This window comes from Desmodus rotundus, chromosome 1, assembly GCF_022682495.2.
Source record: "Desmodus rotundus isolate HL8 chromosome 1, HLdesRot8A.1, whole genome shotgun sequence".
Taxonomy (NCBI): Eukaryota; Metazoa; Chordata; class Mammalia; order Chiroptera; family Phyllostomidae; genus Desmodus; species Desmodus rotundus.
Window position 1 is genome coordinate 80,372,640 of NC_071387.1, and position 26,867 is coordinate 80,399,506.

Here is a 26,867-nt window from a genome sequence, read left to right on the forward strand (position 1 = left end):
AAACCAGGACAGCCTTCCTGACGCACTGGGCTCTCCTTGAGTCTGCCTAGAACTCAGCTGAATAATTTTCCAAGCCCTAGGTCAAACGGGTCTAGCAAAAGAGAGCGCTGTGTCGCCAGGAGCTGAGCCCCATGTCTGCTCTTGTTTCTGTAGGTGGTTACACTGCTCCTCTGAGTGGCCACTGAAATATATGCTGAAGGCTCTTGTTCATCTATCCTTTGAGGAATGGTGACTGATCAGAGTGCAGACATTTATTGTTTCTAAGGGGAGGGTTCTGAAAACTTGAGAAAATAAACTCCATGTGTTATTTAGCTACTTAATTCCCTAAGGATATTTCCGAGGGCTTTTTTCCTTTGTCAAAGTCATCAGAAGTTTGACTGCTTCTGACTTTTCACTGACCTGTGAAAAGTTACCTTGGGAACAGTTTGCTGCCTTCTGAGTGTCCCTCTGAGGCATGTGGGGAGAAGCCCTATGGAGCATGTGCCTAGCCTGACTCATCATGACTGAGCAGAAATGCAGGGCTGTGCACGAAACCCTAGTCACAGATAGCCTAGTGAACTGAGATGCAATGCAAAGACTACCTGGTAAAGTATATAAACTCAGATGGCAGTTTGGGAACTCATTCTCTCGAACCCTGTTTCTGCCTTAGAGTCACTTTCCTGTGCTTTCACGGAGGCTTTCCTAATACCCGGTTTTAACAGGGGAACTCTTCTCATGAGATGTCCCAGAAAAGTAATAAAGTGCCTGATTTTGAGTTGGAGTGGTTCAGAATAATCAATCTCCATGATTTTTTAATGTTATTAATAAGCTACTGGAGGGTAATTGAAGAAGATTCCTTCTGGTTAAAACAAAGGAAGGACTCTCAATTCTGGGGGAAGTTAAAGAGAAAGAAGGGAGGAGTAACCACCTAACCCTGAAGGGAGGCAGAGCCTGAGAAGTGGCCAGGTGTCTGTGATGGGTCATTTCAGTGCCAGGTGTAGTGAGTGTCCCCACAGTGTTCATCCTGCAGCATTTTATGTGGCCTCACCCAACTCCCATCATAAACAGGTGGTGCCATTCTCTGTGACCCAAGGGCAGGAGCCACTTTAAAATCCTTGAGCAGCAGTGAGGAACCCAGCTGGTAGTCTTGGCTGGGCGAGTCAGCTGCATCAACACTGCCTGTAACCCCTCGTAGCCCACGTCCACGGCATGATCTGGGACTATAGAACTTGCTTCTCACCTTTGTTAGGCCAGCTGCTCAGTGTGCAAACTCAGAAAATGCAGTCAGTCTTGTCCATCAGGAGCTCTGCCACTTTCTTTACTCCCCCTGAACAAATGATGGGTATTCTGCATGTGGATCAGTCACAGAAAAACCCATCTGTCCTTGAACTGGGTGGCAGGGGTGGGAGGTAAGGCTGGGGGGTTGGGAGAGGTGCTGGCCCAGGAGCCCCACAAACCAGACATGGTCTTGCAGGGCCCTCCCCTCTGGGTCTCTTTTTCCCTCATTTCAGAGCTCCATGAATCTATGGGAAAAAAGAGCTGAGGTTTAAAAAGTTATGCAAATGTGCACAGAGTACCCCCTCTCATTTGGACATGTGTGAAAAACAAACTCCCTGTTTATGGATACATTTCTGACATGGAGTTGTTCTGTGGAGTCATTACCGGTGGACTGTTTGGGTTCCTTTTGGGTATTTTCATACCTTCTCCTTTTTAATAAAAAAAAATATTCAAGATATCATTCAGCTTGAATGGCTTCTTTGCAGTGAGGCATTCCTTGACCATCTAATTCCCTCTGCCACCATCCCTAGGCATCTTGTTTCATTTTGTCAGAGCACTGGTTGCTATCCGACATTATCTCATTCATTCAAAGGCACTTGTTTCTTGTTTGTCTCACTCAGTAGAATAAAAGCTCCATAAGGCCAGTGATATCATCTGTCTTGTTCTGCACTGTAACCCCAGCAGTCAGGATAGTTTTGGGGGGCACATTGGGCCCAATAAGTAATTGTGGAATAAATGAGCACTCATGCAGCTCCTCAAGGAGCTGACTGGCCTTCTCCCATCTTGCTGAGTGAGATACCTGAGCCAGGGGAATGTGGGCCAAAGTGTGAAACAGTCCTTCCCATGCCTGCTTTGTCCCCCTTCCCAAGCCTCTGGGCCTCCCTGGAGCTATCCTAACAGGCCTGACCCTCTGGGGATCATGCCAGGGCCAGCACTCCAAGGTGTGGAACAACCTTAGAAGTTGATCACTCCTGTTCTCATTCCTTTGGGCACAGTCTCTCCTCTCCTCAGTAAATGCCATTCATTCAGTCAGCAAGTATTTATTGAGGATCTACTATGTGCTGGAAACTGGGACACTAGGGAAAAACATGCCCTCTGTCCTCATCCTCTTGGAAGGAAAGGATAAACAATCATGCCAGCATATAGTGGATGAAGCCTTGGGGTTCTCTGAGACTCCCATTCCTCTACATGCAGATCCTTAATGAGCTCCCTCTAGAGATCAAGGCAGGAACTAACATTAGGGGCCCAAGGGCTGGGCTAAGCCCTTGTGTAGTTATCTGTCGCCTGTAGTCCTCACACAGCTTTGTGTGGAACTTAATGCTCTCATGGACAAAGGCAAAAAAGGAGGCTCCGTGAGGGTGAGGGGCTTGCAGAGCTGTGGTCCAAGCCAGGTCTCTGCCATCATGTCCATGTTCTTTCTATCAGCCCTATCCATCATCCTGGATTAGCGGTGACTTTAATCCTGGAAACCCCTAGTTAGGAGGGGGAGGTGATGGGTGCCAGTAGGACCAGTCAGGGAGATATATTTCAGTTGGTGGGCCCTGCCAAGCCCCTCCAGCTCCACCCAGAATTTGGCTGTCTTTTTTCGCCACCGGTGTTGGCCTTAAAGTTAATATAAGAAAGAGATTATGTGGAATGAGAATGAAAAGCTCAGAGACAGAGCATCATTCCCTTGCCCACCTGGAAAAACAGCTTCTTATCCCTCCAGTCTTCCTCATGCTTCTTCTCTTTTCATCATCTTATTTCATGAATAAAAGACCAAGGGATCAATCAACTTGCAGCTACAGCCTGTGTCTCTGGGAGACACTGGACAATGGGGTGCTGAGATCACTGAGTTACCTCCCTGCGTCAGGCCAGACAAGACACTTGGCTTTGGACAGTTTCTGGTGTTGGTTAAGGTTGTCCAGCCAGAAACAGGCAAGTTATGTTTGGAGAAAATGCGTTTTTGGAGCCGAAGCAGTGCATACCATGACAATCAGTCCCCACGTGAGTGCTCACAGAAATCTGACAACTGGCGCAAGTGTGCCCTCCTCATCTGCTCCCAGCCCAGCCGTTTTGTGGTATCTTCCACGCTTCTACCTTTTCCATCTCACATGTAATCTCTTCTCTTGTTCTTCTCTGTACACCTTCCTTTAAAAACTTTCCCCTCCTTTCAGTGCTCCTATTCAACCCCAGGCTATGACAACCCTTCTCCGCTCTCATTCTAACAAACTAGGCTACATTTTGGACAAGCCACTCAGATTCTGGGAATTCCACAATTATTGACTTGCTGGTACCTTGAAAATAGAGCAGAAACTCCAGACTTGCCAGTCCCTCTAGCTGTTAGGACCCAGTGGTAGTGAGGTGCCACCAAGAGAGCCCTGGCTTGGGAGTCCCAGTGAGCTTCGCACCTGTGCCCTGCTGCTCTGGTTTGGACAAGCCCATTGCTGCCTGGGAGTGAGCTTCTGCTTGCCTCTGTGAAATGAGGTGGTGGGACCAGTCAGTATCTTTTCTTTTAGGATGTTTTCAGCTATAAAAACATAGACTCCCTTGGCTTCACTCACATCTCAGGATCTCTCCTACCCAGGTTTCCTGGCTTGCTGTGTCTCTCAACAGATTTATTAAGAATTAACCCTGCATTTGGGGGTAAAACTGATTCTGGGGGGTGGGGTGAAAAAATCAATCGTTTTGTGTATAAAACACAGCACATACATACAGCACATAAACAGATATACACCATATCTTTAGTATTAAAAGTAAAATTTTATGAGGGAGTGTGATTAGGAAAAAAATACCTAAAAATCTTCCTTAGAGGCCCTAATCGGGGGCGGGGGTGGGGGCAGGGGGGCGGGGATGGTTGAGAGAAATAGATTCAACCACAAAGGTGTGCTGGGTGCCATGACAGGTACTGGGCAGGTGAATGACAATATTTTCTTCCCCCCAGGAGCCCATCTTCCAAACCATGTGTCTTCTTTTCTTTCTTCTAAATCCTATTCCATGCATGCCACTTTTAGTGAGTTTATAGGTGCATCTACATGTTCTGGTGGTCACCACTTATATTTTTGTGGCTTTTCTTCCCTCTAGGTATGGAATTGCTGGCTCTACCAACGTGACAGGTGATCAAGTGAAGAAGCTGGATGTCCTCTCCAATGACCTGGTCATTAACGTGTTACAGTCATCCTTTGCAACCTGTGTTCTTGTGTCAGAAGAAAATAAGCAAGCCATAATTGTTGAACCTGAGAAAAGGGTAGGTATGAACTTCCACCATGCAGGGTTTTAATGTAAGCATTTTTCTTCCTTGTTTCATAAATGACTCCAGGTGTTCAGCCAAGCTGCATTCCTAGGAATCACCCTAGATTCCTTCTGAACCATGAGTCACTGTTTCACGGATTCATCCTGACTATCATATCTCAAACTGTACATCACTGTATACCCTATCACCACAGTTCATGTCATCATCCTTCTGGTGGACTCATACATGGGAGAAACTCTTATATACTCATACTCATCTCCATTCCTAATTTTTCAGTGTCATGTTCAAGGCCATTCAATGTCTGGCCCTCCTTGCTTCATCTCCACCCTCCAAATTCCCACCCTTCATATCCAACTCTCCTGTCAATCTAAACTGCTTGCAATTCGTATCACTGATTTGTGCATTGCAGTCTATTGGGAATCCTATTGATCTGATTGTTTCTGGAGGGCAGAGGATGACTTACATTCTTCTCTGTATTCTAGCATCAACATAATGCCTGGCCCATTGTGAGGGCTCAATAATAAATTATTGTTGCAAAAAGGAATGGAAAGAGTATATCCAGCTTTTATAGAATAACAGCAATCATATAATAAAAAAAACTTTTGAAATTAGAAGTGGAGTTATATGGGCTTACTTACTATCTCTCCCTGTGTGAGACAAATTGGGGACATGCGGGAGTAGAATTAGAAAAAAGCATTCAGAAGATGAACTTATAGAGGCTGCCTGATACCCAGTCTTGACCTTTTGAAGAAGGTGCACAGCCACATATGATTAATTTGTTTTACATCATTCCTAAAATACTACTACATGCCAGATTCAAAGTTCATGTTGTTCTCTGTTGGGCTTCTCAAGGTACTCGGCAGTTTCAGGCATGTGGATTGAATTTGTTGTTCAATATTGTCTGTCAGTTCAACTTCTCTGACTATAAAGTGCCTTACAGATACACATGTTCCCCTTTTACAGATGACAGTTTCTCGTGCATCAGGCAGGGTGATTTGTTAAGAATAAGTGGTCAGGGAATCAGAGAATTGTCTTAATTTTATGCATAAATTTATTTATTTATTTAATGGCGCCTTAAATCATTTTAATTTAACAAATATTGACTATATTCTGTTTGCAAAACACTGAGTTCTAGGTGTGAAAAGAAGAAAGTAGCCTTACATTTTGGGAGCACACTAATGGAGCAAAAACCGCAGATAAGAATCTCTAACACAAGGATTTAATAAGAATGCATAATAATAATTATACCAACACAGTAATTATCACACCTCTGAGCTCATCTTATACCCTCTTGGCTTCACCTCTTCCCAGCCCCTTTGGGGGAACCAGTTCTATACTGCAATCAGCCTGCTTTGTACAAGGGCAATTAAACAGTGCCTAGCTTTAACCTGTCCCTTTTGCTTCTTGCCTTCAGTCTATTATTTTAAATTATATTTTACTGATTATGCTATTACAATTGTCCCAAATTTCCCCCTTTGCATTGCTCCACCCAGCACCCCCACTCCCTCAGGCAATCCCCACACCATTATTCATGTCTGTGGGACATGCATATAAGTTCTTTGGCTACTCTATTTCCTATACTGTATTTTATATCACAGTGGCTATTCTGTAACTACCAATTTGTACTTATTTTTTTGTTTAGATTTTATTTATTTATTTTTAGATAGAGGGGAAGGGAGGGAGAAAAGGACGGAGAGAAACATCAGTGTGTGATTGCCTCTTGTGCACTCCCTACTGTGGACCTGGCCTGCAACCCAGGCATGTGCTCTGGCTGGGAATTGAACCAGCGACCCTTTGGTTCACAGGTAGGCACTCAATCCACTGAGCCACACCAGCCAGGGCCAATTTGTCCTTCTTAATGCCCTCAACTCTTTACCTATTCCCCCACACTCCCCTCCCATCTGGCAACCATCAAAACTCTCCCCATAGCCATTATTCTGTCTCTGTACTTGTTTGCTTAGTATGTTTTATATTCAATTGTAGATCCGTATGTATTTATTGCTATTATATGGTTCATAGTTCTGATCTTCTTTTTCTTAAATAAATCCCTTTAAAATTTCATATAATAATGGCTTGGTGATGATGAATTCTTTAGGTTTTTTTTTTTTTTTTTTCTTGTCTGGGAAGCTATTTATCTGCCCTTCGATTCTAAATGATAGCCTTGCTGAGCAATCTTGGCTGTGGGTCCCTGCCTTTCATGACCTTGAATATTTTTTGCCAATCCCTTCTGGCCTGCAAAGTTTCTTTGGAGAAATCAGCTGACAGTCTTATGGGCACTCCCCTGCAGGTAACTAACTTCTTCTCTCTCGCTGCTTTTAAGATTCTCTCTTTACCTTTAACCTTTGGCCTCCTTGCATCCATCTTGTTTGGGATTCTCTGTGCTTCCTGAACTTGTATGTCTATTTCCTTCACCAAATTAGGGAAGTTTTCTTTCATTATTTTTTCAAATAGATTTCCAATTTCTTGCTCTTTCTCTTCTCATTCTGACACCCCTAGGATATGAAGGTTGGAGTGCTTGAAGTTGTCCCAGAGGCTGCCTTTACACTATCCTCATTGTTTTGGATTCTTTTTTCTTCTTGTTGTTCTGACTGGTTGCTTTTTGCTTCTTATGTTCCAAATCATTGATTTGATTCTTGGCTACGTCTACTCTACTGTTGTTTCCATGTAAATTGTTCTTTATTTCAATTAGTGTATCCTTTGTTTCTGACTTGGTCTTTTTCATGCTATGAGGTCCTCACTAAGTTTCCTGAGCATCCGTATAACCAGTGTTTTGAACTCTGCATCTGATAGATGGCTTATCTCTATTTTGTTCAGTTCTTGCTGGAGTTTTGTCCTTTCATTTTAGGCCATGTTTCTTTGTCTTCTCATTTTGACAGCCCCTTTGTGTTTATTTCTATGTATTAGGTAGAGCTGCTTTGACTGCATATCTTGGTAGTGTGGCCTAATTTACTAGGTGTCCTGTAGGGTCCAGTGGCACAGCCTCACCTATCTCCCAAGCTGGGTACTCAAGGTGCATCCTCCGTATGAGCTGAGTACACCCTCCTCTTATAGTTGAGCATTGTCTGCTGTTGGCAGATCAATGGGAGGGATTTTCCTAGGCCAGTCAGCTACAAGGACTGGCTATGACCACTGACCACCAATCTCTGTCCTCCATGGAGGATCAGCTGTGCAGGGGAAGGATGGTGGTGCTCTGACATGGTCTGTACCTGTCCACTGGGTGTGCTGACCCTGGGGTTTCCCGGATGGTACAGGGCAAGATCAGCTCCCACCTGTTTTTATATGAGCCACCCTGTATGAGCTACAAAGCAGGCTGCAGATGGCTGCTTCTCGTGCTGGGCTTGGAGGTTCCCATATGAAGCCAAGCTATGAACCTAGGCTGGTTGCTGCTATTGCTGGGCCTGGGCTACTTAGCAAGAGATACGGGGGCTGGAGGTTCACTGAGGCCAGCTGTTTCTTGATTGAGAGGATTTAGGAAATTGTGAAGAATTAGCCCAAGCTAGCCATTTATATATGGAAAAGCCACTGTTATGGGTAGGCCCATAAGTTGGGTTGAGCGAAGGCTCAGGGCATGTTCAGGGTGGGTTAAAGAGTGTTTGTTAGTCAGGTTGATGGACTCTCAGATATGGAACCCACCTGCTGGCTCTGTAGCTCTGTGGGTGGAGGGTTCAGAAAAGGACAATGGTCTCTGCCCACCTTTCTGTCTGGGAGAAAGCTGTCCTCCATCTCTCGCCTTGATTCCAGACACTTCAGTTCCTTCCAGTATGCCACTGGTGCCTTTCATGCTGCTACCCCAGGTCTGGAGCTCAGAGGGTGTGAGTCTGTGTAAGTGTGTGTGTGGGTTCTTTAAGAGGAACTGCTTGGGACTCCAGAGGTTTCTTCCACTTACTCAATCTCTGCTAGTTTTTGCAGACAGAAGTTATGGGGACTTATCTCCCTGGTATTGGAACCCTGGGCTATGGAGGCTGGTGTGGGGTTGGGATTCCTTGCTCCTGAGATATACCTCCCAAATTTTTATCCACCATATGTGGATGTGGGATCAGCCTGTTCAGCATCCCCATCCCTTCTCCCAGTCTGGATCGATGTGGTTTCTTTAATTTCATAGTTGTCGGACTTCCATTCAACTCAATTACTGATGGTTCTGATTGATGGTTGTTCTATAGTTTGTAGTTGCAATTTTTATGTGGTTGTTTGAGGAAGCAAGTCATGTTTACCTACACCTCAATCTTCACTGGGAGTCAAAGCAGAACTTTAGAAACTCCATCTTTTTTAAATTAAAATATTTCTTTTTTTAATTGTTATTCAAGTACTGATGTCTCCATTTTTACCCCACCATGTACCCCTGCCCCACCATCCCTGCCTCTCACCCTCGAACCTACCCCCTTTGGCTTTGTCCATATGTCCTTTATACATGCTCCTTGATGGCTCTTCCTCTATTATCCCTTTCTTCCCTCCTCTTTGGTAAATGTCAGTTTGTTCTTTATTTCAATGTCTCTGGTTATATTTTGCTTGCTTGTTTGTTTTGTTAATTAGGTCCCACTTCTAGGTGAGATCATAGGGTATTTGTGTTTCACTGCCTGGCTGATTTCACTTAGCATAATGCTCTTCATATCCATCCATGCTGTTGCTGAGGATAGGAGCTCCTTCTTTCTTTCTGCTGCGTACTATTCCATTGGGTAAATGTACCACAGTTTTTCGAGCTGCTCATTTACTGATGGACACTTAGGTTGCTTCCAACACTTGGCTATTATAAATTGTGCTGCTATGAACACAGGGGTGCACAGGGTATTTTAGGATTCTTCGGGTATAATCCCAGCAGTAGATTTTCTGGGTCAAAAGGCAGTTCCATTTTTAGTTTTCTGAGGAAATTCCATACTGTTTTCCACAGTGGCTGCACCAGTCTGCATTCCCACCAACAGTGCACTATGGTTCCCCTTTCCCCACAACCTCTTCAATAATTGTTCATTGATTTGTTTGTGATGGCCACTCTCACTGGTGTGAAGTGGTCTCTCAGTGTGCTTTTAATCTTCATCTCTCTGATGGCTAGTGATGCTGAGCATCTTTTCATATGTCTCTGGGCCCTTGGTATATCCTCCTTGGAGAAGTGTCTGTTCAGGTCCTTTGACCATTTCTTAATTGGGTTGTTTGTCTTCATGGAATGGACTCGTGTGAGATCTTAATGTATTTTGGAGATCACACCCTTGTCTGAGGTATCATTGGCAAATATATTTTCCCATATGTTTGGTTCCCTTTTCATTTTGCTGATGTTTTCTTTAGCTATGCAGAAGCTTTTTATTTCAATGAAGTCCCATTTGTTTTTTCTTTCCTTTATGTCCCTTGCTCTAGGGGACATACTGGTGAAAATATTGCTGCATGGAATATCTGAGATTTTCCTGCCTATGTTCTCCTTTAGGGCTTTAATGGCGTCACAACTTATATTTAAGTCTTTTATCCACCTTGAATTTACTTTTGTGTCTGGTGTAAGTTGGTGATTGAGTTTCATTTTTTTGCATGTAGCTGTCCAGATCTCCCTAAACCATTTGTTGAGGAGGCTATTTTTACTCCATTTTATGCTTCTGCCCCCTCTGTCAAATATTAGTTGACAATAGAGACTTAGGTTTATTTCTGGGTTCTCTATTTTCTTCCATTGGTCCACATGTCTGTTCTTATGCCAGTACCATACTATTTTGATTACAGTGGCCTTGTAATATAGTTTGATATCAGGTATTGTGATCCCTCCTACTTTGTTCTTCTTTCTCAAAGTTGCTGTGGCTATTTGGGGTTGTTTACATTTCCATATAAATTTTTGAAATGTTTGTAAAAACCACATCGTAAAGCAACTAATTTGGAGATGGAAAAACCCCAGTGGTGTGCTGGTAAACTGGTTTTGTCTCGAGAAGAAAGATCTCTGATTTTAACTAATTGTCAGTATCAACTTTCTAAATACTCCCCATAGTTGATTTCTTTTCTTTCTTTCTTTTTTTAAAGATTTTATTTCTTTATTTTCAGAGGCAGGGGAAGGGAGGGAGAAAATGGGTGACAGAAATATTGATGTGAGAGAGAAATAGCAGGTGGCTGCATCTCACACACCCCCAACCAAGAACCTGGCTTGCAACCCAGGCAGGTGCCCTGACAGGAAACTGAACCATCAACCCTTTGGTTCATAGGCCAGTGCTCAATTCACTGAGCCATATCAGTCAGGGTCCCATAGTTGATTTCAAGCTATTGACATGACATCACTGAAAGCAGAGTTGGGAAGAGATGCGCATCATTAGCTCTTGAGTGTGGATACCAGGCAGCTCTAGCATTCTAATGACAATTCCACTGGAAGAATGAATCTTTGGTGTTCCCACTGCAAAGGAGGGTTAATTCCTTTGGGAAGTCCAGTTGGGCTATTGTTGAGAGCTCTGTGCACTGCAATGGCAAGTGTTATCTATAAGACCTGCATGAGAAATTTCTTCAGATCTTAATGTCTTTGCTTTGCTGAATTATGTTCCTTATTTCCCTAGTTAATAAAAATAAATAAATGACTAACCTTGTTTTTCTTCTTCATTTGGCTGTGAGGAAACGGAAGCCAAAATTATGATTCAGCTATATCAATGACGTAGAAAATTAAGACTTATTTATCTATATTATATTACCATCATCTATACCTCTTATTTTAAGTTGTGTTTTTTCTGCCTAATGATGTTTTGGTATACATATATAGTCATTTTTTCATTTTGTATGGCACTCATTCCTTCCATGACAGAGTATAAATAAGAGTAGCATTTCTTAAAAAGGTGTGGGGGTTGTGGTGGTGGGAAAACTGCCCATCTCACAAGAGAGTCTGTTGGAGAGGCCCATAGGAGCCTAGAACATACACAAATCCACCAACCTGGGAATCGGTGCCTGAAAGGGCACAATCCACTTTTGGGAAATGAGGGAAGTGACAGAAAGTGGGGCGAGACCTGAGCAAGCTAGCAAGCAGAACTGTCTCCTCTCTGACCCCTCCCCCACAGTGCAGCTAAGTGGGTTGCCCTGCCCTGACAAATACCTAAGGCTCCACCCCTTACAATGTAACAAGTGTGCCAATCAAAGAAATAAGGCCCAAATGAAAGAAAATATCAAAGCTCCAGGAAAAATACAACTAAGTGACAAAGAGATAGCCAACCTCTGTCATATGCACAGTTCAAAACACTGGTAATCAGGATGTTCACAGAAATGATTGAGTGCATTTACAAAATAAAGGAAGAAATGAAGGCTATGTGAAGTGAAGTAAAGAAAAATATACAGAGAACCAACAGTGAAGGGAAGGAAACCAGGACTCAAATCAACGGTCTGTAACATAAGGAAGAAATAAACATTCAGCTGGAACAGAGTGAAGAAACAAGAATTCAAAAAAATGAGGAGAGGCTTAGGAACCTCTGGGACAACTTTAAATGTTCCAACATCTGAATCATAGGGGTGCCAGAAGGAAAAGAGGAAGGGCAAGAAATTGAAAGCTTATTTGAAAAAACAATGAAGTAAAACTTCCCCAGTCTGGCAGTGGAACTAGACATGAAAATCCAGGGTGCTCAGAGTCCCAAACAAGTTGGACCCAAGAGGAAACACACCAAAAAACATCATAATTAAAGTACCCAATATTAAAGATGAGGAGAGAATCTTTATTTAAAAAAAAAGGATTTTATTTATTTATTTTTGGAGAGGGGAAGGGAGGGAGAAAGCGAGGGAGAGGAACATCATTGTGTGGTTGCCTCTTGAGCACCCCCTACTGGGGACTAAAGGTTGGCACTCAATCCACTGAGCCACACCAGCCAGGGCTGAAGACAAGGAATCTTAAAAGCAGCAAGAGAAAAGGAGACAGTTACCTATAAAGGAGTTCCCACAATACTATCAGCTGATTTCTCAAAACAAAAGCAAAAAACAAAACCTTATAGGCAAGAAAGGCCTGGAAAGAAGTATTCCAAGCCATGAAAAGCAAAGACCTATATCCAAGATTACTCTATCCAGCAAAGCTGTCATTTAGAATGGAAGGGCAGATACAGTGCTTTGGTAAGTTGAAGGAATTCATCATCACCAAACCCTTATTATATGAAATGTTAAAGGGACTTAACTAAGAAAAAGAAGATAAAAAACTATGAACAGTAAAATGACAAGAAACTCACAACTATCAACAACTGAACCTAAACAAACAAAAACTAAGCAAACAACTTGAACAGGAACAGATTCACAGAAATGGAGATCACATGGAGGGTTATAAGTGGGGAGAGGGAGGGGGAGATTGGGGGAAAAAAGTACAGGGAATAAGAAGCATAATTTGTAGGTACAAAATAGACAGGGGGAGGTCAAGAACAGTATAGGAAATGGAGAAGCCAAAGAACTTACATGTACAACCCATGGACATGAGCTAAGGGGGGAGAATGCTGGTGGGAGGGGCAGTGCAGGGCAGAAGGGGATAAAGGAGAAAAAAAATGGGACAACTGTAATAGCATAATTGATAAAATATACATAAAAAAAGACTAACACTTCTCCAACTTTCCCCTACATTCCATTTTTTATCCCCTTAGTTTGTACTATTTTGTTATAATGGGTTTATTTTTCATGTAAAGTTATATTTCCTTTTTATCTTTTGTTCAGGGTAAATATGTGGTCTGTTTTGATCCCCTTGATGGATCCTCCAACATCGATTGCCTTGTGTCCATTGGAACCATTTTTGGCATTTACAGAAAGGTAAAATGTAATGTGTCAAGCCCCTGGTTTGGGATCGACTCTAAGGTCCAGTGGCCAGGCCTGTTTCACTGTTCCAGCAGCCAGAATGTATATCATGAAACTCTGTGAGGCTTGACATAGGTTTATGTCTCTAGTTTTGCCTTTTTCACCATTAGCTGCATAGTGAAGATACATTAAGTTGTTAAAAGAAAATGTAGTGAAGTGTGGGTGGGAAGAGATATATAGTTTACTCATAAGTGTATCATGTTTTCCTTTATAGTAGAAAATGAAGTTAATAGTAAAAGAGACTGTAGAGGGTAGTTACAGTGGTGATTGCATGTGAACTGAGAATTGTGACAGTGTGACAACAATAGAGATTATTATGTCAAAATTGTCCTTTAAATCCTCTAAATCAGGGGTCTGCAAACTGTGACTCTTCCCAGGGCCAAATTCAGCTGGTTGCTTGATGGTCTATGAGCAAAAAATAACCCTTCTACACTTTTAAATGGCTGTAAAAACTAAAGGATAATATTTTATGGCCCTAACATTTACATAAAATTTAATTTTCACTGTCTATAAATAATGTTTTAATGGCGTATGGTCAACTCATTTGTTTTCATGTTGCTTTTGGGTGATTTCATGACACACTGTCGGGGCCACGTGGTTGTGGTAGAGACTGTATGACAGTAGAGCCCACAATGTCCCCTGTCTGGCCACCTTGGAGACAGTTTGCTGCACACTGCTGCAGCACGGGGACCTGGACCCCTGTCCTGACCTACCACCTGTGCGACCTGGGCAGGAAACTCTACCTCTAGAGCTTCTCTTTTCCTTCTTTTTCTGTAAGTGCCATGTGTCATGTGTGTGTCTGTGTGCGTACATGCACAAATGGTGCAACAGTGCTCAAATATACAAACAAAATAGAGTGAATACCTGTGGGTCCATCATAAAACATGAAATCTGAAATGTCATTTTGGCCTCAGCCCTTCTTATTTAATTTAGCAATAAAACCTCACAGATAACATTGAGGCTGAACCAGTTTCTTTACCTTAACAGGCAGGGTGACAGGTCGAGCTGACTGAAGAGTTTCTCCCACTTTCCTATTTTAGAATACAGAGGCCATAATTTAAGCAGTGAGACCCTGACTTTCACTTTATTATTCAAAATGACTTGTTGTCTAGTATTGCACATAACCTCCTTTCATACATATGGAAATTAGGACAACCATGGAATAATTTTCTTTTGTCATTGGAGTGTATTTTGCTTTTGTCTGGGCTCAGAGGGAGACCCACATCAAATCAATTTGAGTAATAGGTTCTAATGCTCATATCAGAAAGGTAAATGCAATAATTTATTTATTTCTTAAGTCAACCATGAAATTTACCATTTTTGTTGTAGACATGGAAGCAGATAATTTTACCTGCAAAATATCACATCTTTAGTATAGAGAGGTTTGTAGCAAAAGTCCTAATGTGAAGGAAAACCGCTGGTTAATGACTCAACCAAAACTAAAGCAGCATGTTGTTTGCCAGCCCTAGTCTCCACCTCAACCCCCCAAACAAAGACTCTTGGAAGGGAAAAAAAAGAAATAAAACTAAAAAACAGAGGGACGCTGGCTATTAACTAAAAAAAATCAAAACTGCTTGCCACAGCAGCTTGAATTAAAGATGCTACAAGTCAGCAATGAATCTCCACACTTAGTAAGCCTGAAGTGACTCTCTTAAAAGACTGAAAAAACAAAGAGTATGATAGTGCCTTTAAATCACTTAAGTTTTCAAAAGGCTTATTGATTATTTGAAACCATTGGAGGGCTTATTGGGCATAAATATTGATGTGCCTGATATTTCAAAGGTGGCCTTTCCTGCTTTCTGCAAGGATGTTCTGGGCTAGAACTCAACTCCCTAGGGAACCTGCTCAGGAGCACAACATCTGTAAGTGGAACCAACAGCATTACCAGGCCTTGCCCACACAATGCATGGGAACAGGCTCCAAGGAGACCTCAAGGGCACGTGGTCCAATGTTCCACATGGTTCCTGCTGCAGCATCTCAGGAGGGGACACCCAGAAGGCGTATAATTCCCCTGAGATGTTGAGCAACCATCACAGTTAGAATGTTTGTCCAAATATTGAGTCAAAATCTGTCTCCCTATCGTCATTTGGCCTTGTAGAAATTCAGAAAATAAGATTCTTACAAGTTTAGAAATGGCTTTCCAGCCTTCCTTTAAAAAAACACTTCATTAAATTAAACATCTTTAATATGAGATGTTAACTTCAGACATTTGCAAGCGTGGTCACCCTCTACTGGATGCATTATAATTTGCAGTGTCCTTTAAAAAATCCAATCCCCATAATTCAAAGCAGAGTTTTAAAAGTGTTCTAGCAGCTTCAGAATTCAACCTATTTCCCTTAACTGAGCACAGGAATATGTATTAATAATAGCTATATGTAATAATAGCTATTAATAATGGCTTCCTGACATTGACACTAGCTCTGGGCAAGGAAATCACTCTTTGCCTCTTATTTCCTTAAGCATAAAGAGGAGATTCTGAAAATTAAGTCTAATGCACTGAAAATAGTGCCTGACACGTAAAAAGTGCTCAATAAATGGTAGCTATTAATATTACTAGTGTTGTTTTGTGTACTAAGATTCAGTGGACACTGTCACAACTCTAACTTAAGAAAGGAGGGAGGGAGGAAAAGAAAATTGGCTCAAGTAATTAAAAAGCCCAGTGGGTAGGTATACTTCCAGTGCAGCTGCATTTAGGGACTGAGACCACATAATCAGGACACACTTCCTGTTTATCTCTACCCTCCTCTCTGATGGCAAAACAGCTGCCAACAGGTCCAGGTTCACACCCAATCCTCACAGCAGCTCACATAGAAAATTTAAGCCTCTTTTCCAACAGTTTCAATAAGAATATCATCTCTTTGGCTCTGATTGGCTTGGCTTAGGTCATGTGCCCATCCTTCAACCAATCACTATGGCCTGAAGCATGCAATGATCTGGTTGACCAGGCCAAGGTCATGTACCCACCCCTGGAGCTGAGAGGGAGGGAGACAGTATCTTAAGGAAGATTGAGGTGCAGTTATCAGCAGCAGGGTGATGGATACTGGCTAGGCAAAACTAACTGATCTTCAGTATAGATTATAAACTCCTTGAGGCAGGGACATCAAATATATTTTTGTCTGCTAGGTTTCTGGGTGCAATAGTAGCTGAACAATACTGACCAAGTTACTGGGGACTCTGCTAAATGTCGTGTAAGACCTTCTAAGGAGGGTTCGGCTGCCCCTCTAAGGGAAGACTATCTGGTGACATAACAGCCCCATCACACTTCCGACTGACTTTCTCCTTTGCCACCTTGAGTCTCCAGAATCCATGTGTCTTCCTCTATGCTCTTTATGGGGTGGTGTGGAATAAAACAGACCAATACATACAGCAGGTGGTGGCCCGGGATACACAGGGAAGGGTTAGGTCCGGAAGCTTTCTAATTTTGCCAAGTTTTTTATACACATTGGTCCATGAGCATCCACATGAGAATGTAATGAGTCTCTTGGAGCAAAGGCATTTACTGCTGGGTTTGGAGGAGGGAATTCATGCACTGAAAAGGGGGTCAGGCAAGAAGAGAATTCCTCCAAACCCATGACTTGATGGCATTATTTTCTGTTTGAGGTGAGTATGTGGATCTTAGACAGTGTTACCGTTTCTTATTTCATGCAAAGGTGTCAAAGGGTAAGATTATTTGGTGACAGTACTTCAGAGAAAGCCTATTTACTCTTGCACCTTTCCCACAGGCAGGCATGGACGGTACTGGACAAGGTGAAATGTCCAGGGAACTTTTAGTAATGGAGAACTGATCACTCCAAGCCTCTAGCAGCTTCCAGCTAATTTTCTTGTTTACATATTCCCTTTGTCTGATTTCACACTGGCTGGGGGTGGGGGTAAGTGGTTGAGATAGAGAATAGTTAGAGGCCCAGTCTTCCCGCTATATCACTGGCTTCGAAGGAAGCTGATTTCTTTTTCAAAGTTGTGCACAGGCAAAATTAGTAGTTAGGGAAAACAACTCAAATTTTCTATTCTGTGTTTAGTTTGTGTTAACCTATGCTTGCTATCCTGTGAATACAAACTAGACCAAATCAAATAATTTGACCCAGCCCAACCAAGTAACAGCCAGCCACCTCGATGAAAACCATTTATTAAACACAAGGAGTGGGGATGAGGGGAAAAAATGGAAAGAATGGATTTAGCAATTCTTCCTTTTACATAAACAGTTCTTAAACTTCAGGGCAAGAGTCATCTATGATAAATGGTAAAATGCAGATTCTCAGGCCCCTTAGAAAGTCTAACTTAGTAGGATTAGCCCACAGCCCCAGAATATGCATTTTAGTAAGTTTCCCAAGGCATTCTGATGCAGACGGTCTCTGGGCCACACTTTCAAAACTTATGGAGGAAATCACCATGAATGTTTTCGTTGGAATGACCTTTGTCAGCATCATGCTGTAGGTTCCCTTACTTTCAGCTGCTGAATCTCTGGTTTGGAAATAAATAAATGAAATTGGCAGAAATTGCCCATTTTCTTTTCTGTTTAAATTCAAGTAGAGAGTATTCAAACTGAAATATTTGTTTGGGGGTGTTCTGAGGAGAGAAGAAACCAATCAAGTGTTAATAAAGATGGTAATTATCAGTTAACAATCATCGATTAGGAGCAATCTCCTTAGGCAGAGGTGTCAAACTCATTTTCACTGGGGGCCACATCAGCCTTGAGGTTGCCTTCAAAGGTCCAAAATGATTTTAGGATGCTATAAATGTAACTACTCCTTAACTGATAAGGAGCTGAAATTTCATTTATCCCTTTGAAGGCAACCATGAGGCTGATGTGGTCCCTGGTGAGTTTGACACCTCTGCCATAGGGTGTTCAGTTCCTTAATATTGCACAACTCTGGGTCACATGACCCAGTGGGCTGTGTTTTCAATGGCAGAAAGAAGAAAATATTAGAGTGCTTGTCACGTTCTAAGTGTAAGTATGGTTTTGTTACAATTCTGTAGTTTTGTGAGCATGTGAGTGTGCATTTGATACTGGTTTGTTAGGGAAAATGTGTTTCTTACTGTGAGTCATGGTCAAAAAAAATGGGAAGCATCTGCTCTAATCTGCAATTAGTCTGGAGAGATATTCTAAGTTCCTGTATTTCTGAGAATTTCTTTGATATGTAAGTGATGTGGACCACACTGCTCGCTGGGGAATGGGCTGCAACTGGAAGAACTCATGAAATTGATGTCCTCACCAGACTCACAGCCCAGTCTTAATTTGTTTAAATAAAGATGGAGTAGGCAGGTGAAAGACATTGATGCGCATAATAAGATTATATTAGCCGGAGCTGGCAAGAATGCAGGCTCTTTCCTGAAAGTGAAAATAGAGAAATGAGGGAATATCAAATTAGTAAAATTGGAGGAGGGCCGTAATTGGAAAGAAGGACCCAGCTGCAGGAAATCTGGGGTATGTGGGAAGGCTGCTGTGGTAATGTAATCAGGATATCACTGATTTGTGAAGGAAGGTCCCTCTAAGAAGATGCCTTATTTCATTAGGAAAGCACCTTGATAATGAATCTTGCTAATGGTTGAACTGAAAAAAGGAACCACAAAAACAAAACAAAAATGTGTTTGTTTTCTTCCTTGTCCTAGAACTCTACTGATGAGCCTTCTGAGAAGGATGCTCTTCAGCCAGGCCGGAACCTAGTGGCTGCCGGCTATGCGCTGTATGGCAGTGCTACCATGTTGGTCCTGGCCATGGCATGTGGTGTCAACTGCTTCATGCTGGACCCGGTGAGAGACCCGGTGGGAGGTTAGGTACTTCCCCGATGGCTGTGAGTGTGTGTCTCTTGTGTGTGTGTGGTGGGGTGGACAGGGGTACATAGAGGTGGGAGATAAGTTCTATGGAGGGACAGAAATGATGTGGGGAAATGAGTGAAATGGAGGACAATGTGTATATTAAGAGACTATGGAAGTGCTAAATAACATCTCTCCAGACATTAAAAGGGGCCCTTTGTTCCAAGATGAAATATTTAGAACACACATTACTCAACTGACTCCAATGCCCATCAAGGCCAGGCAAGCCATATAAATGAGTATAGTGTGCTGGGGAAGGTGGGCCGGGTGACACTGGGGACTGTGGTGAACTGGAGAGGAATAGCAACAACTGCCAAGGCTTCCAATATTTAAGAAACACTGTTTTTTGGGTTTTTTTTTAATGTGATGTTTCTGGATTTGTAAAACAGTGTGCTAGCCAACTAAAACACATTTATGGACCAGATGGGGCCTGTAGATGGTCCATTTATACCCACTATATTCATTACTAGCTTATTTTCCTGAGGTGAACAGGTATCCCACCTGAAGCATTGTTTCCTCAAAAATAGCTACCAAATTTATTCGATGTGCACAGGCATGCAAACCTGTAGTTAACCTTTGCAGTTTGACAAGGCTTTGATGAACTCAAGGACGTGAAAATCAAGAAGAAAATGAAGATAACTCCTTAGTCCACCTTATAGAGAAAAGCTACCTGATGGAGAGAAGCCAAGAGTGCCATGAAAAATATTCATTAGCAGTTTTAATTTGTGTGTAATGTCTTCTACATATCTATTAATTGGAATTATTATTTATTGAGTTAGATGACAGTTTCAAGAGAGCAGATAAATTAGGGAAAGAAATCTTTTTAAATATCTGGTGCAACTAACCATACCACCGAATACAAATTCCGTAGAATAATCTTTAATAGGTCAGCACATACATTGTGTGTTTGGTCCAGTGTCCCAAGGGGAAAAGAATTGGGTTTATATAAACAGCTTTTAGTTTTGGAAATGTTCTTGGAGGACATTAATGAAGCATGTTATTCATTTGGTGTTTTTTGCTGACAAACCGAACACAAGAACAAACAGGTGGCTGGAGTCCTGTGAGGGATGGTTAAGGTGTGGGGCTTGTTGGCAGGTTGCACGAATTGGAGCCTAAGCTGCCTTTGTCCCGGCACTCTTGCACAATTGGACTTTGCCTCCTTGGAAGTACTGGCGCTTAATAAGTAAACAAGGGTGGGGCACCAGCACTAGGTTCAGCCTCCAAATGAGGTGACCTCAGGGAAAATAGTGGCAGAACCAGAGCACACTTCACTCGGAGGCCAGAGTACAGTTTCAGAAATCATTGATGAGTATTGATTTAATGTCTCACCAGACACTTCCTGCTTCCCTGACATTCTTCTGGTGAGTTCTCTGTTACCTTTATGTTAATGGTCATGTAGAAAAAATTAAATCTCTTCTTGTTTCTAAATTGCAGACTGGTGTCTCCATGAGTAAGTTTCTGTGTGTTTGATAGTCTTTTGCTCTCCTCACACCTAATGGCCCTCCGTGTTTGGAAGAAAAATGCAGGCCTGCTGTCCTATCCCCTGCTGGCTGCCCTCCAGAGATCTAACCCTCTGCTGGCTGATACTGGGGTTGAGCCTTGGACTGGCTTAGCATTTTCTTTTCATTTTGGCTTGCTCGGGGGACAAGCTGAGAGTTTCTGCTAGAAAGGAACCCAACAGCTATATTTGCATTTTTAGTGGGTTTTAACTTTCAAAAAGCTTTCAATCGCTTGTCTCCATGTACAGGGACTCCCCTCCGCATCCTGGGTGCTCTTGTCGGGTCCCTGGGTGGGGTGTCTGCAAAGCATGGCTGCATGAGCTCTGCAGCACCTGTTATGCCATGGCTTCATTCTCCAGACTTTTTTTTGGTAAAGATGTTTATTTATTTACTTACTTACTTTTCTGACCATAAAAGAATATTTCTACATATTTGTGTTCAAAAGAGTTGGAAATAGCAAAAAAGAATGAAAAAAAAATCACTTGCAATGACACCTCTCAATGACCACTGTTAATTCTAGTCTCTTTCCCTTACCCTGTCTCCTTCCTCCCTCTGTAGTTCCAACATGCTGCATACTGGTAGGGGGCAACATTTGCTATGGGAATAAATGGCTGGGGAGAAACATGTTGATGGGGCCTTCCTTCTTCTAACTCTTGCTTCCATGGAGCACCCCTGCCCCAGATGAGCAGAGCCCTGATCACCTTCTTCTCAGTGACACACATAGGAGTCCCAAGCAATCCTCACTCCACAGCAATAGGAGTTATGTGACACTTTTCCTCCCAATTCCAAACTCTTTGGAAGAATCTAAGCTTTAAAGGCACCATCTTAGCACTGGGACATTGTGGAAGGATGTTCTGAGAAATACTTTGTGAGTCACTGAGCAAAGTCACCTGAACCTATATATGAACCAAAACTCGGGGTTCTACGCTTTTCTATAGTAACACACAAAAGGGAAATGTCAGCAGGTAGAAACAGAAAGCTTAGAGCAGCCCTGAGCATGTTGGTGTGACTTCGCTGATAGCCCACCTCCTGTCTACACCAAGTCTTTGTTTTGTTTTGTTTTTTTGAAGGCATACACTTGCTACGTTGCTTTGGACACAAAATTCTTATTCTCCCTGAGGGTTTGCTGCTGTGCTTCATATATCTGCCCTCCATATTTTTGAATGTTTTCTTTCTTCTTTTTTATCCTCACCCAAGGACATGCTTGATTTTAGAGAGAAGGGAAGGAAGGGAGAAAGAGAGGGAGAGAAACATTGATGTGAGAGAGAAACATCATTTGGTTGTCTCTCCCGTGTGCACTGATTGGGAATTGAAGCTACCAACTTTCGGTTTACTGGACGATGCTCCAACCAACTGAGCCACACTGGCCAGGGCTGTTTTCTTTCATCTTTTACTGAAACCATTTAAAAGCAAAGTCAAAAGTCTCCTCTATCTCCTATCAACATCTGTAGCAGCCTCTTGTCTTTCCCAGTTCCTTTCCACTAGTCACACCAATGACTCTTCCCGGCCCTGGCCCTGCTCATGGTTGCTGGAGAGGTGGGCTGGAGGCACTGGTGTCCCAGGGCCATGAGAAGCTCCCTGTGCTGGTGGTCATTTCACAATGTGTACAAATATTGAATCACTGTGTTGTATACCTGCAAGTAATATAATGCCATATGTCAGTTATACCTCAATAAGAAGAACTCTCAAAACAAAAAACCAAGCTCCTGGTATTGATTGATACATGGGTGTGACAGCTAGCCTCGTGCCCCTCCCCCCAACCTAGCCCAGCCTGCTGCACCCTCACACAAGTAGGGGGAGAGGGCTCATCACCTCTCCACCTTTCCTTCCTGTTTCACAGGCCATTGGAGAGTTCATTTTGGTGGACAAGGATGTGAAGATCAAAAAGAAAGGGAACATCTACAGCCTCAATGAAGGCTATGCCAAGGATTTTGACCCTGTTGTCACTGAATATGTACAGAGAAAGAAGTTTCCACCAGTAAGTAAGAACTCTTTGCTACTTTCTCTTGGCAGAATGAAATCAGGATAATTAAGCCAGTTGGTACCTGCTCTACAATGTCTGATGGATTTCTATCAAATTGTCACAAGACTGAAGGTGTCCATCTTGGTATCTCTCAGTTAGTAATTACTGAATGTGAAGAAAAGAAATAACTGTCTGCAGAGCTGCTTCTATCTGGGAATGTCTGATATTGTCACACTGTTATCAGATGCCACTGATGGCTGCTGTGTCCTGAGGAGGAAGCCCAAATGTTAGCATGACATTCATGGCCCTCATGAATATCATGCTAACATTTCTATGACATTCATGGAAAGAGAGCTGGCCCCAGGCTCTCTTTCCAGCTTTATCATCTCTCCTTCCACCTTACCTTGGACTCCTCTCATCCCCGCCCCACCCTTGACTCCTCCCTAGGACCCAGGTAGACAGCATTTGCTTCTGTACATTGTTTGCTTGTGTGCCTCCCTCTCCCACAAGATGAAAACCCCACCCTCCTTAGCTTGGCAAAATCCTTCTTGCAAGGTTCTGCTAAGTGGTACCATTTTTGTAATGCCTGCCCCAACCCCATAGCCAGAATCAACAGCACCCTCCTCAAGGCTTCTGAGGGTAATCTGGCCTAGTGTAAGACGTATAAGAGACTATCTCCATTTTTCCATTTTTCTGTTCCTTGGGAACAGGATTTTCATCACATTTCCTAAGAAACAGCTAAACATGCACTATATAGGTGCTCACTAAACCATTTTGAATCAAATAAGTGTAAAGGACACACAGAGAACTTCCTTTTCTTTCTTTTCTGCAACACTTATTATTGCTGGTCTTAACCTTGCAGGATAACTCAGCCCCCTATGGCTCCAGGTATGTGGGCTCCATGGTGGCTGATGTCCACCGCACCCTGGTCTACGGAGGGATCTTTCTGTACCCAGCTAACAAGAAGAGCCCCAAAGGAAAGGTAAACAGATCCTCTGAGAAGCAGTGGGTTTCATTTGTAGCCTGGGGATTTGACTTAGGGAGAAAAGTTACGATAACCGTTAGATTCTGCAGTAGGATGTGAAGGGTATCTGTGGCATACTTTTGTCTAGATTAAAGGTTGTCCTGGTTAAAGTCAGGCAATAGCAGCTAAAAATGGTCTCTGCAGGCCCCTGCCATTGCTGAAGATAAGTAATGGTGTTATGGCCAGGAGGGTAAGTAAAAGTGCTCAGTGCTTCCACTGGGCACAGGGTTTGGCTTGAGCAAAATAAATCCCATTCATAAAAACAAACGAAACTGCCCAACCCCAATTACCAAGGCAGCAAATCAAATATACATTACAAATAGAGGTTCTCTTTGATTGCTTTTAAAGGGCATAAAATAGAAATAACTAACAAGCTGGCATTTGCTGCTTGGAAAACGGTACCTTTCTGGGGAAGGAAAGAATCTCAGAGGAAACCTAGAGCGTTTAGGTAGGCTGTCAGCAATGATCGCATCAGTTAATGCCTACAGCGTTTGCACAAGCTGGGGTGGGGCTCTGCTGGCTTAGGCTGGCTAAGTGGCCCCACTTTTCTTCTACACAGAGGGACAGTGTTTCCTTCTCAAGTGTTGTCCTTTTGTTTTTCCCAATAAACAGAGTGCCTTTTTTTTTAATATGAGAGAAGGAATGGGAACAATAATCCTCTTAAGATAGTTAGAAATGTGTATATTCAGATATGTTCAGATTTCTGTTTATAGCACATGGTGTCCATTTCACTGAAGGCATTCTTACTTAAAATACCACTAGTGCCATAGCCACCTCAGGGATCCCAACCTGCATGATTAGCCTGCTTCATAGCACTTTTCTCTAATGCCTCAAAAAATCGTTCCTTAACACAAATACTGAGGTCCCTTCTTTTTTTTCAGTTTTGCAAATCTGGCTATGTCACCTGTATGGAAATAGAGTCAGGAAACACCTGCAAAAAAACTGTCTGCTCAGTAGGCAGACTGTGTGAAAATACATACAATAAAAAAGTTAATATTTAAAAGTAAATGCCAAGGCATATAATACAGTAAACCTAAACCCTCAAGCCCTGGGAGAATTATAAAAGGAATGTGTGTAGAGTTGCAAACAATATTATACTGTTTGGAGGAGCCAGTATGCTTTCCAGATGTCTGCAGCCAGACACAACCATGCATTTTTGTATGCTTTTAGAATAGGCAAAGCTCCATCCAAAACACACACAGAATCACTCATTAGGTCCAATTGCTATGCTATAAAGAGAAGGGAACCATCAGTTCTGCCAATATGTCATTCAGTACTGAGTCCAGGTGGTCTGTCTCATATTTGCATCAAGCAATCTATTCTTGCCTCCGGCTTGATGAGTGGCTTAACTTAACCAAATGGTCAAATTAATCATTTGGCCTTATATGGAACCTTTGGTGGGTATGTGGGAGCTTTTACAACCTCATAGAAGGAAAGGGAGAGTATCAGCTACCTTGGAAACTTCCACTAGCTCTGCACTGTTTTGCTATGGAATAAATCCCCTCTGTATGTAATACCTTCTGGTGTGAAGTCCCTGCCCTTGGCTCTTGTTTTCCAGTTGAGACTACTCTATGAATGTAACCCAATGGCCTACATCATGGAGAAGGCGGGAGGATTGGCTACAACTGGGAAGGAAGCTATACTGGACATCGTTCCCACTGACATCCACCAGAGGGCGCCAGTTATCTTAGGGTCTCCTGAAGATGTGACTGAGTTCTTGGAGATATATAAGAAGCACGCTGCCAAATGAAGAGCTGACTTTTCCCACATCAAAAAAGATTGCCTTTCACCTGGGCTTTTATCTCACATGGCACTACCCCATTCTGACTGTGCATTATACATTCGTAGACAGCAGAAATAAAAAGCACAGATATCTTCACCATCAAATGCCATGTAACGCCTGATGCTGCCTAACCAAAATGCTATCTATATAATGCCACTGATGGTCAAGATATATTTTGAATGGATAGAGGAGAAATAAACATATTTTTCCTTTTTCTAAAAATACTCTTCATTGCTTTGTGTCAAATAATAGTAATAGTAATAATAACAGTTAGTGCATATAACATTAGGTAACTCATTCTTCACAGCAACCTTATGAATTAGGTGCTATGAATAACTTATTTCACCATTACATCATGATGAAATGGAAGACAGAGAATTGAGGTAATCTGCCCAAGATCTCCAGCCAATGAACAACAGAACTCAGATATGAACCCAGGCAATCTGGCCACTAAACTCGGAGATTAAACAGGAGAAGCCTATTGCTTCTCCTATGTATTGTCTGTTCAGGTCTGGGTGTGCAGAATGAACCTGATCAAAGCTGTTTATGCTCTCCTGGGAACTGGAGAAGTGATAAGTTAGTGGTGGTGCCTGTCTACAGCCTCTTGGCTTCTATATGTGGGTATAATGATCTGAATTACAAATGAAAGTTTACATTATTACTCAATGGTGACTTTTTAAAATAAAAAAATAACACTTTATTGGACTAAAAGAGTCATAATTTCTAAGGTCTAATTATCATAAGGAAGATTTCATCACAAAAGCAAAATTTATGGAAATATTACATTGTTGCAAGCAAGTATATTTCTTACTAGACTCTCTGTTTAAACATTTAGTCCCCTGGCTGACCATGCTTCTTTCTGTACTAGAATTTCCAAGGTCATGGCAATTTATACCAAGTTTTAAGAAACATCTGGTTTTTCTTGGGCTCTAGATTTTTTTAATTTAAAATTTTTTTGCAATAACAGTTGACACTGAACATTACTTTGTATTAGTTTCAGGCAGACAGCATAGTGGTTAGATTATCATATACTTTACTCTAGATTTTGTTAAAAAGTATGTATGTATGTATATTTGTATGTATTTATTTTTACTTGCTAACTGGAGACAGGTTTTTGCGTAAAAACCTCCTCTTTTTTCTACAAATACTCCTCATCAATTCCACGGCTTTCCAATAGGAAACTTAGTTTGATCTCAAGCATTGGCTCTACTTTTGTCCACTGACTGGACCCAGCGCCAATATTCCTCCCCCTCCCAATGAGGCTGACCCTTACACAAAAGTCCCCTGACTCTCAAAGCACCTTTTGATTTTTAACCAACTTGTAAGTCAGTTGTTGTCACTTCTGGTTCTCCAAGCAATGAGGGAGATGTGTCAATCTGGAAGGTAGATGGGAAATGATACTTCCTCACCTCAGTGCCATGATGAAACTCCATCCTACCAAATAAAAAGCTAAACAGACTGAAAACCCAACAATTATTTCTTGGGTCCCTAAGATATGGGAGGATGCAGGGAAATCACTGATTAGAGAGACCAACGGGTGAATA

General features: G+C 42.3%; 1 protein-coding gene across 1 annotated transcript in view; it reads left to right on the top strand.

Moving 5' to 3' along the window:
• The window catches only part of FBP1 (fructose-bisphosphatase 1), a 33,112-nt gene extending 7,089 nt beyond the window's left edge, over window positions 1–26,023 (top strand). Inside the window, exons 2-7 of the mRNA XM_024558350.4 lie at window positions 4,321–4,483; window positions 13,106–13,198; window positions 18,851–18,991; window positions 22,394–22,531; window positions 23,379–23,498; window positions 25,099–26,023. Of these exons, the coding sequence (XP_024414118.2) occupies window positions 4,321–4,483; window positions 13,106–13,198; window positions 18,851–18,991; window positions 22,394–22,531; window positions 23,379–23,498; window positions 25,099–25,290 (847 nt within the window). The 3' untranslated portion in view covers window positions 25,291–26,023. The remainder of the gene's footprint in view (window positions 1–4,320; window positions 4,484–13,105; window positions 13,199–18,850; window positions 18,992–22,393; window positions 22,532–23,378; window positions 23,499–25,098) is intronic.
• The last annotated feature ends 844 nt before the right edge of the window (window positions 26,024–26,867 follow it).